The sequence below is a fragment of the Schistocerca americana genome, chromosome 2 (assembly GCF_021461395.2).
Source record: "Schistocerca americana isolate TAMUIC-IGC-003095 chromosome 2, iqSchAmer2.1, whole genome shotgun sequence".
Classification (NCBI taxonomy): domain Eukaryota; kingdom Metazoa; phylum Arthropoda; class Insecta; order Orthoptera; family Acrididae; genus Schistocerca; species Schistocerca americana.
The window spans coordinates 816734240-816747170 of NC_060120.1; the positions used below are offsets into that span (position 1 = coordinate 816734240).

At 44.7% G+C, this 12931-nt stretch overlaps 1 protein-coding gene across 1 annotated transcript in view; it reads right to left on the reverse strand.

Moving 5' to 3' along the window:
* Positions 1-12931, reverse strand: part of LOC124595754 (potassium voltage-gated channel protein Shaw-like) — a 408834-nt gene that overhangs the window by 10761 nt on the left and 385142 nt on the right. Inside the window, exon 5 of the mRNA XM_047134633.1 lies at positions 1816-1946. Coding sequence (XP_046990589.1) covers positions 1834-1946 — 113 coding nt within the window. The 3' untranslated portion in view covers positions 1816-1833. The remainder of the gene's footprint in view (positions 1-1815; positions 1947-12931) is intronic.

Below are 12931 nucleotides of genomic sequence, written 5' to 3' on the forward strand. Positions count from 1 at the left end.
TTGATATATGACTCTTCACTATCATCCTGTCCGCCCCGATAGTTGAATTGTCAGTGTGACGGACTGCTGTCTTAAGGCGTCTGGGTTCGATTTCCGGTTGGGTTGGGGATTTTCTCCGCTCAGGGCCTGGGTGTTGTGTTGTCTTCATCATCACTTCATCCGCATCTGGCGCGCAGGTCGCCCAATGTGGCGTCGAATGTAATAAGACCTGCACTAAGGCACCCGGACCTGCCCTGTAAGGGGCCTCCCGGCCGATGACGCCAAACGCTCATTTCCATTCACTATCATCTTTAACAGTTTGTAACATCAAATCGGAACCGTGCAACACGAGAATGTATTTTCATTTTCTGTTGTCCCTTCGATTTTCCTTCTCATCCTCACCATTCTGTTTCTGTTGGAGAACATTCTTCACTGGTGAGAAGTAGAGGAGTTTCGAGTTTTGGATCCTCCTCCTCATGTTGTCAACTAACAATAATTTTTTGTGTGTGCACTTGCACACTTGCGTCACTGAAGTTTAGCACTCTTCTACTCCTTTTAGGGTTTTTGGTTAGGTTCCTTTCGTTGGATCAACGTCTCTAGTCGAGTTATAGGCCTAGTATTCAATTATCTGAAATGCAGTTTCGTCTCTTGCCGTTAAGCAAAAAGGTGCAAAATCTTCTGACGAGTAAACATTAGGGCTATATTGGCATAATCCTATTATTTTGTTTTATTTTTCATAAACGTTAGTAAATTTCTAATGCTTTTGCTGCCTTCTCTGTTGGTGCTGTACGACGGTAGGCAGTAAAGCACTGCAGAGGAGAGTACTCTTACCCAAATGCACACTAATAAACAAATGTACTGGATAGAAAGCTGCTAGGCGTGGACAAGGAAATTTCAGTGAATGTGTGATTAAAATCGCTTAAATTACGAGGGACATATGTTGCTTTCTATCGCAACTAAAACGCTTTCTTTCCTGATTATCAAAAGAGAGTAAAGGAGCAACAGAAACCGTGAGGGTATCCGAGAGCGCCAACGCGCTGCTTCCTGGACTCGGGTAGGCGCGCCGGCCCCGGATCGAATCCTCCCGGCGGATTAACAGCACACCCAGCCTGGATGTGGTTTTTAGGCGGTTTTCCACATCCCAATAGGTGAATACCGGGCTGGTCCCAACGTTCCGCCTCAGTTACACGACTCACATACTTTTGAAACACATTCACACTCTGCCATGATTTACACTAGACGCAGACAGATGGGATACACTGATTCTGTCCCAGGGGGCTACGAGGTGGCGGCGGGAAGGACATCCGGCCATCCCTTCAAATTAACATGCCAAATCGGATTTAACCACGCCGACCCTGCACAAACTGCGGGACAAAGGCGCAAGCGAAAGAAAGAAAGAAAAGGAGCAACAGAAATTTTACAGAATCGGTCGAGCCCGCGCATTATCAGCGAATGCGCGAGCCGTCAAATAGGCAACATGTTTACTTTCTTGCCGTCAGTACGTCAGAGCACGCGGCCGCGTCTCCGTATGCACGGAGAAGCGAAGTTCGCCTGAAGGTGTTGCTTTTAGTGCCACAAAACAGGTAGTAATCCAATAATAAAGGACGAACTACAGCTGAAGCAGTCATTAATACCTAAGATGTCCGCATTTTATGACACTACACTCCGCTGCAATGGGTAGCTAATGCCAGTCTTCTGCAAATTGGAGCCAACACAGCAAAGCTTTGTATTATTAAGCGACGCGTACTCTTGGCCGAACTTCCCTTATATGTTTAGCTATGACTACGGAGGAGAGAAGCGGAGGGAGGGGTTTGTGAATAAAAAGTAGTGTACTACCGGCGCTTCGCTATGTGCTCAGTTGGGGGCGGAGCCATTGAGGTCCGCGCCAACGGGTGCTACGGCGGCTCCGCTGCTGCTCTTGCTGGTGCCGTTGGTGCGAAGCGTCGAGTTTCGACGCTCGTTTTCAGCTGTTTCACATGGACGAGGCACACACATACGCAACAAAGCAACAGTTAGACAAACACACAAACACTGACGGCACAAAAGCGAAAGCTTCTACAGCTAACGCAGGAGAACATTTAGAGATTTGCTTTGGTAAAATATGCACAATATGACTAACATTAAGTGATTGAATTATATTGCTGATTTAGATTATCTACAACAAATATTTACAAAGCTTTTCTCTAGCGGAACTGTTATTAACAAAGTGGAGAGCATAACTGTTATTCACTTAGTGAAGTGCGTAACTGAAGCTGTTTTGGCATTAGTGCTCTACTTTACAAACGCTTTAGAATGAGTGACCAAAAGATCATTTAGTATAATGTTGTCACTATTTCTGACTGTGTTTATGCTTGAGCTAATTTATTTTCGTACTTTCTTTGCTGAACGAAGTGGCAATGATTAAAGCAAGCTTACCGGACAAAATATTAATCACCCCGTTATAAGTGCATACTGGTCGCTTCGTAGCGCTGTACATGGTACACACGCGGTAGCAGACGCTTAGATGACTTTCCACATCCAACGTAAGTTATTGCATTGAAGCGGTATATATGTGTGTGTGTGTGTGTGTGTGTGTGTGTGTGTGTGTGTGTGTGTGTGTATGTGCGCCACTTCGTAGTATGCACTGGGTGTTTATTTTATAAATTAGTTACACAAACGTAACCTTCAGTTGTGAACAAGGTAAATAATTGAAAGAAACGTTTGATAAAGCACTGAATGCACTATAAGTATATCGTCAAGGTTTATTTACAAATGTTCCATTAGGCTACCTTTTGTAACAGGACAAATGCTCCATATACAATCAGTTTCCTTCCAAATCCTATGAAACAAGTCCTGCTGTGTGGCTGCAACTGCTTGTGTTATCCGTTGTCGCCGCTCAGCGACGTTTCCCCGAAGCGGAGAAACAAACACTGTCTCTTTAATGTAACTCCGTACACAGAACTCCACTGACGTTAAGTTAGGTAATCATGGTGGCCAAGATGTTGATCCACCATGTTCAATACAAGTCACCACATTACCACAAAGATACGGGACAACTTCACAATGGTGGCGCGTCGTCTTGCTGGAAAATAAATTCTATGCCCATATCCAGTCGCAGTGGAAGTACTAGATAATGCTCAAGCACGTCCACGTACGATATGCGACTTGGCAATAAAGAGAAGACCGTAAATATTGCTACAACTTACAGATTGGAAAAAAATTTACTGTAGGCGAGTCCCATATATGTTCGATTACGTCATGTGATTTCTGCTCATTGTATTTCCGAACATTACTCCGATTCACTTTACCGCAAGTACGGAAGGTGGCTTGGTCACTGGATACAATTTTTTTTAAAGAAAATCGTCTGCATTTTGTTAAGCAGTTCTACACAAAACTCAACTCGTTTTTCTTTGTCTTTTTCCCTCCAAGCTTGCAGCAATTCCAGTTTGCAGGGTTTGAATGACGAGCATTTCTGTAATACCTTAGACACTGTAACACTAGGCATATTCAATCCTAAGCTGACACGTGTCGTTGATTTACCCGGTCTATGATTGTAAGGCTACCAGACTTGTTCAACTGCAGCGTCAGAGACTGCTGGCTGACCCTGAAGACAGTTTCGGTGGAACGATAGTACCAGTTAATAACCGTGTGTCTTTGGAGTGGTTGGCTTCCGATGTTTAGTGCCGAATGTCGCTTCACTGTAGTAGCAGATTTGGATTTATGAAACCATAAACAACAATGTGCACGCTCTGTACTACTACAAGACTCCGACTCTTGGAATAACTCATCTGAGCACGTCACCTACCAGGAACGTCGGGAACTAGCAGCGTCGGCGGGAGTTGAACTTCAAGATACGCTATTCAGTACTGTATCAAACATTTCTGTAACTGATTTCTGTTTCTCCCAGTTAAAGGTTACTTTTGTGTAACTAATTTATAAACATCCTGTAATTAGCACACTAAGATGTTATGGCGTGGAGATGTGACAGTACTGCAGAAAGGAGCTATAGTTTCCAGAGTAAATTGTCACTGTGCAATGGAATGCGCGGTAATCTGAAATTTCCTGGAAGGTGAAAACTGTGTGCCGGACTGGGACTCGAACCTGAAAACTTGGTCTCTCGCAGGCAACAGCTCTACTGACTAAATTATCCAAGCACGACTTATGACCCGCCCTCACAGCTTCGCTACCAGTATCCCATCTCCTGCCTTCCAAACTTCACAGAAATTCTCGAGCGTATCTTGCGAGACTAGCAATCCCGGAAGAAAGGATACTATGGAGACATGGCTTGCTACAGTCAGGGGGAATTGTTTCCAGAATGAATTTTCGCCTAGCAGTGGAACGTGCGCGTGTAAGTAGAGATGTAGGGCGGGTGTCGTGAGAATCACTTTTGGGTAGCTCAGTAGGTTCAAATGGCTCTGAGCACTATGGGACTTAACATCTGAGGTCATCAGTCCCCTAGAACTTAGAACTACTTAAACCTAACTAACCTAAGGACATCACACATACCAATGTCCGAGGCAGGATTCTAACCTGCGACCGTAGCGGTCGCGCGGTTCCAGACTGAAGCGCCTAGAACCGCTCGGCCAAACTGCCTGGCAGCTCAGTAGGCAGAGCTTTTCCCCACAGGTCTCAGGTTTGAATCCCAGTGCTTCACACAGGTTTATCCTGCCAGGAAGTTTCAGGAGCTATCTTGTTTGGAAGCGTCCACCGTGAATATACGAACTTGCCAGATTTGTTGGTGTGCCACTGTGAACTGTCCAGCGTGTCTACAAGGAACAGTTTAATACTCGGAGCCATGTAACATGGCGTAAGATCAGTGGTCATAAAAAGTATTCTAACTGACGGAACTAATGACGAGTTTATCGCCTTATCAGTGACAATCGTCTTCAAACTCAGGAAGAACTGCTGCTGTCGTAAATGCAGGTCCATTTGACTATTGGGAAGGAACGTGTATACAATGGACATGTGAGGTCGGGTCGGCTACCTCGGAAAAGGTCATTTCTCACAGCGGCACGTGAGGCTGCACATCTTCAATGGGGGAAACAACATACATAGAAACTGGTCAGCAGCTAACTAAATGTAGTGTTGTCCGCAGTGTAAGGGATTTGTCTCTTTCGAAATGATGGAAGGCGTCTAGTGCACCGAAAGAAGTACCGGTGGGGTGCGTAAACCAAGGTTTATTCCGAGTCGGAAATGGGTCTGCGAACTTCCGAGACTGTTCTTTGTACCAAGACTTAGGGCCACTCTTTAAGGTTACGGTCAACATGTATCAGAACGTTTTTAGTTCAACAGTCTGGGCGACCAAATGTTGCCGTTTTCTCTACATCTTCATGATGACTGTGCTGTGGACAAGCCCTTCTTCCAAGATGCAAACAGCCATGTTCAATGGCCTGTATGCAGAAGATCTTGACTGGACGACCCACAGACACACTATCGCACCTTTACTGCCGATAAATCACTCTATCTCGTTCTCATAACAAAAATGTCTAGAATTATTTGGAACAGCAGGAGAAATGTAGCTATCAACGTTCCCACTCTGTGTGACCAAAACAGAAACGAGTGGCTTCACCTGCATCTGGCATACTCGAAGGAGCTTTTGGACTTCCTTCCTCGCCAAATTGAGGCCATTACCTAGTCTAAAGGTAGTGTTAGACGGTGTTAGCATGATATGTACTGAGAGTGACTAATTCTTTGTCCTGTAAGCTTGTACTAGTACTAGTGGTAATGAATGCGTTATCCTTAGGTTCACAGTAAAGTAGTCCAAGTGACGGACATAGATATTCAAAATCAGAATGTCAAGTCTTGATATATGCTATCTGTGGGTCGGGAATGATGAAATTTAACAAAAGAATGACATTGATGTTCAGATGTTGAGCTTGTGAGTGTTTCAAGTGAGACAGATTTGGAAGGTGTATCTATCATTCAGATGAATAATAGAACGAAATAAGGAACAAAATTTTTAAATTCTAGGGAGTTTGCGTTTCCTATTCTTTGTTATCACAAAATTAATGAGATGAATGAACTGGCAGTTTACACAAGAAACACAGAAAAGTGCTGCTAAGACTGTTCTATACAGCTGTACGACAAACACACTCCTTTAACTACTCTAGTAGCAACAATACAGATAGATTACATATAGATACAGTGAAAGTATCAGTAAAAGATTATCTACAAAATACATAGTGACATTAAAGACACAGTTGCAATTTAACATTTAGTGGTCTTTAAAAAATTGCATCACTAAGAATATAAGTTTCCATGCATATTATGTTCGACGATTTTTAAGCAACCAGTCTTACTTTTTATTTATTTTTGAAAGAATATACAACATAAAGTGCAGTGTAGTTTATAGCTGACACGAAAGATCTTTCAGAACAACGTGTCTTTTTATGCGTGATGTTCTAAGCAGTTTGAAGCTGTTTTGGAAACAAAAGAAGTAGGGATCGACGTTCGTCACACAAACGAGCAGTATCTTCAATGGCTATACATCTGCCAGGTGTCCATTACTAAATTTCTTACCTTTATTGTACTTTTAAAAGTGCTTTAATGTGAGTCACGGTGGTTTCTTTTTACTCTCTAGAAAATGTCTGGTATCTCGAAACCATTAGAAATTTTATGCTTCTGAATTTAACGAAACGATGATTTGAGATATCCTGTGAAAAATGTATCTGGTTTTTGAAATGTGAAATGTAAAACTATTTGCAGAGATACTAACGTAGAAGATCTTACGGAGAATGGACCCGTGCATAAGCAGGCCTACTTCCGTGGCGCATGAGGCTCGAATCTGTGAAACTGAGGACATTGTCGGTAATTTGCCTCAGTTTCTCCGGCTCCCTGTACACTTCATCTCACTAAATTCCAATAACGTAAATCCGGTCGGGCTCCCAATTTAGATCAGCTAGGAAAGTTGATATCAACGCTAAGTCCTCTTCAGATTGAAAAATTCAAGATGGAGCAGTAGAACTGCTTAGACAATGGGTGTTTGGTTAATGTTTTCTATTGTCCTCCTTCCCGTATTTCAGAGGATGACTGACCGCATTAGTGCAAGTTAAAGCATTTATGTCAGCACTTCTGCATCAAGGAAACCTAAATCAATGTACAAAATAATTTTGAATATTACTTGCTATATCCCAGACATCAAGAAGTGATACTTCTGCTGTTATGGTTAGGAAGCATGGCTCAGGGCGAAGCCAGAAATTTTCAGTTAGGGGAAGGGGAAGCTCGATTAGAAAAAACCGTGTAATAAGGTTGGATGCGATAATCTACTGTCGACTAGGGAATAAGTTGAACTTTATTCCGCATGTCATCAAGAACCTGCAGCAAATGAAAAATAAACATTTTGAGCCACCAGATATCAGATTACGATGTTCTTCATAAATAGCAGTCTACTTCTATACATAAACAAATTCGAGAGATGTGCCGACCTGTTTTAAGGTGTTAGAGAGACTGGTTGATTCCAGCTGGATTACATCTTAGTCAGACAGATTCGGAAATCAGACACTGGATTGTAAGGCCTATCCAGGAATGAAGAGACTCCGTTCACATTTTAGTAATGACGAAGAATAGCTGATGTTTAAGAGAATCGTCCAAAAGAATCAATGTAGGAAGAAGTGGGATGCTGAAGTACGATGTGATGCCTTTGAAATTCTTGGAGGCTGTAGATACTGCGTCAGTGAATACAGAAGCAGGCAGTTCAACTGAAGAGGAATAGACACATAAAAAATAAAATCAAATAAACTCACAGAAGGGTGAATAGACAAATTTTATGACAATGAAGGTAATGACGTACAAACCTCAGGTAATAGAAGAGATACTTCAAATGATGGCTGGAAGAAAAATGTACAAAAAAGTCAAGGAAAAGACGGGAAAGCATCAGTATAAATCACTTAGAAATGAAATAAATGGGATGTGCAAGGAAGCCATTGCGAAATGTTTGCATGAAAAAAGTGAAAAAATCGAAAGATAAATGGTTACCGTAGGACTTCCCCCTGTATATAGAGAAGTCAAAGCACCCTTCGAGCCGGCCGAAGTGGCCTTGCGGTCCTAGGTGCTGCAGTCTGGAACCGCGAGACCGCTACGGTCGCAGGTTCGAATCCTGCCTCGGGCATGGATGTATGTGATGTCCTTAAGTTAGTTAGGTTTAACTAGTTCTAAGTTCTAGGGGACTAATGACCTCAGAAGTTGAGTCCCATAGTGCTCAGAGCCATTTGAACCATTTGAACACCCTTCGATGAATTTAAGAGCAAAGGCGTCAGTATTAAGAGTGTAAGGGGAATTCCACTGTTAAAAACAGATGAAAGAACGAATAGACGGAAAGAGTAAATTGAAGATCCGCATTTGGAGAATGGAAAGTAAAAAAATGGTTCAAATGGCTCTGAGCACTATGGGACTTAACATCTGAGGTCATCAGTCCCCTATAACTTAGAACTACTTAAACCTGACTAACCTAAGGACATCACATACATCCATGCCCGAGGCAGGATTCGAACCTGCGACGGTAGCGGTCGCGCGGTTCCAGACTGAAGCGCCTAGAACCGCTCGCCCACAACAGCCGGCTGGAAAATAAAATTGAAGATATGTTAAATAACGATCAGTTTGGCTTTAGGAATTGTAAAGGCGCCAGAGAGGCAGTCCTGACGTTGCGCTCTGAAATGGAAGCAAACCTGAAGAAAAATCAAGATACGTTCATAGGACTTGTCGACCTGGAAAAGGTGTTCGACAGTGTAAAGTGGTGCAAGATGTTCGAAATTCTTAGCAAGAAAGAGGTTCAATAGTTTAATCTATATGGCGAAGAAGCAGTGACAGAAATAAAGGAAAGGTGCAGGGGTAGGATTAAAATTCAACCCCCTCAGGGGCTCGGCATTCATAAACTGGGTACGGGCTTTGCGACCCTGGGGTTCCTGGTAAGCACCGCTAGTCTCCCTTCACAGTAAGCTCTGGGTATACTTCAGCGACTACTGTGCAGCGCGGCGGTGGAACGTTGTATGTCTCAGGGAATGGGGATCTTGGCTTGACCGCGCGGATCGCGAGGGTGGCCTAAATCTCTATAACAAATCCTCAATCTCAGGGTGTGCTGCGTGCTGATGAGCTGCATGGCTGTTGAGGTTGAACAGTCGTTAGTGGGCGACCTCTGTGGTACCTGCCGCACCTCAGTTGTGTAAGGCTTACTCAGACACGCGGGGTTCTGTCTGAGTGGACTCTTACTTCCCTAGCGCTCGTGGGACCGAAATGGATCCTCAGAAATCTCCTTTTCCTCCTCCCAGTGGAAAGGGTGGGCCGCTGGAAGGTACTAAGACCCAATCTAACAAGAGGGCTCTTGTAGTCAGTCCCCCTGATTCCGGCGCGTATTCGAATAGTACAGTCTCTAGTAACAGAATGCATGCTGGTCCTCAGAGTGTGTTTCTCATGGTGGAACGGAAGGAGTGTAGTTTTGAGAAGGTTTTGCCCATCTATATATAAAAGGGTTCGGAGGGAATCTGTGGCTCCTTAGAATCGGTGAAGCGCTTGCGCAATGGGACCCTGCTTGTGGAAACTTCCAATTCCCAGCAAGCAGCTAAATGCCATGGACACTGAACTGCACAGCACCTTGAATTACAGCAAAGGTGTTGTAACATGCAGGGATCTAGTCGACATTCCCAAGGAGGAATTGCAGCGTGAATGGGCTCCGAAAGGTATAGGTGACGTGCAACGTATCATGAAGAGGATTGATGGCAATCTTATCAAATTCGACTCCTTTATCCTGACCTTCAGTAGCATGAAACTTCCTTAGCAGTTAAGGCTGGCTTCCTTCGCCTTAGTGTGAGGCCTTATTTCCCAACCCCAATGCGCTGTTTTGGGCATACTACCTTAGGATGTAAAGGCGAGACGACTTGTGGCAACTGCGGTAAGGCCGCTCATGGAACTGGTTGCTCGTCTCGAGCCAAATGTATCAATTGCTCTGAGAACCACCCTGTTTGGAGTAGGGACTGCTGGATCTTTTCAGAGGAAAGCAAAATACAGGAAATAAAAACAACCAAGCGTATCCCCTATGGTGAGGCCAAAAAGATATGCAAGTCCATGCAGCTTCCAACATTTGCTACGTCTTTTGCGTCAATGGTTCAGAAGCCTACTCCAAAAGCGAATGCCTCTATGCAGACGGAGGTGGCGCGTGTAGTCACTAACACCTGCATGTGTCAGTGCACTTGCAAGGGAGCAAGTGTTTCAGAGTCTGTAGCCTCTGCTCGAACAACAGACAAAGGTACAGTGTCCCCTGGCACCTCCAACAGCTGAGGCTGTTCCGAAGTCCGGCACGGCCCTTACCACTCCCACGTCGGCTCCACCAAAGCCCACAAAACCATGAAAGATTCCTACAAAGCAGCAACAGCAGGTAAAATCAAGTGGTAAACCGTCTGACCATGTCGATGTGATTTTACCTGATGCTTCATTTGACTCGTCCCCAGAGCTGATAGAGTATGAGGTGTGCGTGGGGCAATCATCTCGTCCCACGACTGCACCTCCACCTGCTGCGGTCTCCCCATCCCGTCGGAAAGACAGGATGAAGGTACTACCCCTATCATAGATGGCTCCCATACTTGCAGGGGTTCAGGACGCATGTGGAGGAACCTCGTCTCCTAGCTCAGGATTGACCACTGTGTCTCTGTCTCCAGGAGACTCATTTCCGTCGATCAAACACCCATGGACTAAGAAGCTACGCACTCCACGAAAAGGACAACATGCGTGGAGAGAGCTAAAGGAGGCGTAGGTATTTTCGTCAGGATCGACTACCACTCCTCGCCTCTGTCACTTACAACGACTTTACAAGCCGTTGTTATATCCGTGCACGTGCGTCATCCATTGACAATATGTTCCCTTTACTTCCCCCACATGATTCACTTGATGAAGAGGCCCTCACCGACCTCACTCATCCTCTCCACAATGTGCTTTGGGGCTCCGCAACTATCTGCCTAAGGGGTAGAGCAGTTGAGAGGCTTCTCCTGTCATCCTGTACATACTAGCTAAATGCAGGACAGAGCATTCACTTCAGCACAGTGACTGGGTCTTTCTATGCCACTAATCTCTCGCTTTGCTCTCCAGCTCTTGCCCACAGTGCTCAATGGGAAGTGGTCGATGACTTGGGCGCAAGTGATCACTCCCCGATCTGGATTCACCTGCCGGATGACATGGACCTCGAAAGGAAACCGCCGCAATGGGTGCGGACACGGTGTTAATTTTTTGACCGCTCCTTATTTGTCCGCAGCTCGTGGTATTGCGGTAGCGTTTTCACTTCCCGCGGAAGGGGTTCCGGGTTCGATTCCCGGCGGGGTCAGGGATTTTTCCTGCCTCGAGATGACTGGGTGTTGTGTCGTCTTCATCATCATCATTCATCCCCATTACGGTCGTAGGAAGGCAATGGCAGACCACCTCCACTAGGACCTTGCCTAGTACGTCGGTCCGGGTCTCCTGCATCGTCTCCTACGCTCCTCGGAGTACGGGACCTCAACATCATCAGCCTTATATTTGTGGAGTAACTTGACCAAAAGATGGGACTGGTTGATAAGACACATTCTGAGACATGAAGGACTCATCAGATTAGTATTGGAGGGAAGTGTGTGGGGGAAGGGGAGGGGCTGGCAGTTGTAGAGGAAGACCAACATAGTAAGCAGGTTCAGAACAAAGTAGGTTGCAGTATTTATTCTGAGACAGGATAGAGTAAAGTGGAGTGCTGCATCCAACCAGTCTTCGGACTGAAGACCACAACAACAGCCATCACCTGTACAGAGATATCTGCAATATCTCGATGGTTCTTCAGAATCAGATGAGTATCAGTAGTGGGTTCGTATACACTTTACTGTCATACTCAGCGTTAGTAAAAAAAAAAAAAAAAAAAAAAAGAAAAAAAAAAAAAAAAAAAAAATTCAGCATCACTCGGAATGCAGTATGGACTGAGTGAACATAGTGAAAGGTGTCTAGGAACGAATCCAAAGTAAAACGATATCTGCCCAGAGTGAATACCGAAAGAGGGAGAACTATACAAAAAGCAATGGTCGACCACTATCCAATGGCGCAATCCGAAGCTCTCGAGAGCTACAGTCAAGTGGCAGTATGTGACCGCGATCTCAGACTCTATGTCCACTCTAAGGTTTGGTGTGGAATCCGAATCACTGTCGGATACAAGAATGAATATCACATTCAAACGTTACGGTATCGAACACTGCCTCTTTACTTCAAAAGTGAGAACTTTCATGTACATCGGGTGTCCCTCTTAAGAGTCGTCTGATGCATTTTCTCTAATGTTTCGTCAGATATCAACGTGTAGCTGGAGTCAGTCCAAATGAGTACTGTTCGTCATGTCTTTCATGCGAAGCCCACTGTCCACGAAAAGCCTCAATTTGTTTCCCATAACAAACAAAGTTAATTTTTAAAGAGGAATTTTAAGTTCCTATCTTCTAGAGCGGTCCAAATTAATCTATTGCGATACACATTTTAGTGATATCTGTTAACAGGGACACTAAAGCACGAAGAATAACCAGTACCCCAGCAGCAACTGAGCAGCGCAGCTACATGGCGCGTCCGCAGCTCGTGGTCGTGCGGTAGCGTTCTCGCTTCCCGCGCCCGGGTTCCCGGGTTCGATTCCCGGCGGGGTCAGGGATTTTCTCTGTCTCGTGATGACTGGGTGTTGTGTGTTGTCCTTAGGTTAGTTAGGTTTAAGTAGTTCTAAGTTCTAGGGGACTGATGACCATAGATGTTAAGTCCCATAGTGCTCAGAGCCATTTGAACCATTTAGCTACATGGCGGTAGCAGTTAGCGCGGGCGAGGGCTGGGATGTCGTTGCTGGTTTACTGGATCTTCTTCGTGTGTTAGTGTCCCTGTTGACACATATAAGTAAAACAAGTACCGTTCTAGACTACTTTGGGACCACGGTATCGAATGAGTGCGTAAAACTTCGCTTTAAAATCATTTTTGTTCTTGTGGCAAACAAACTAAAGTTGAAACT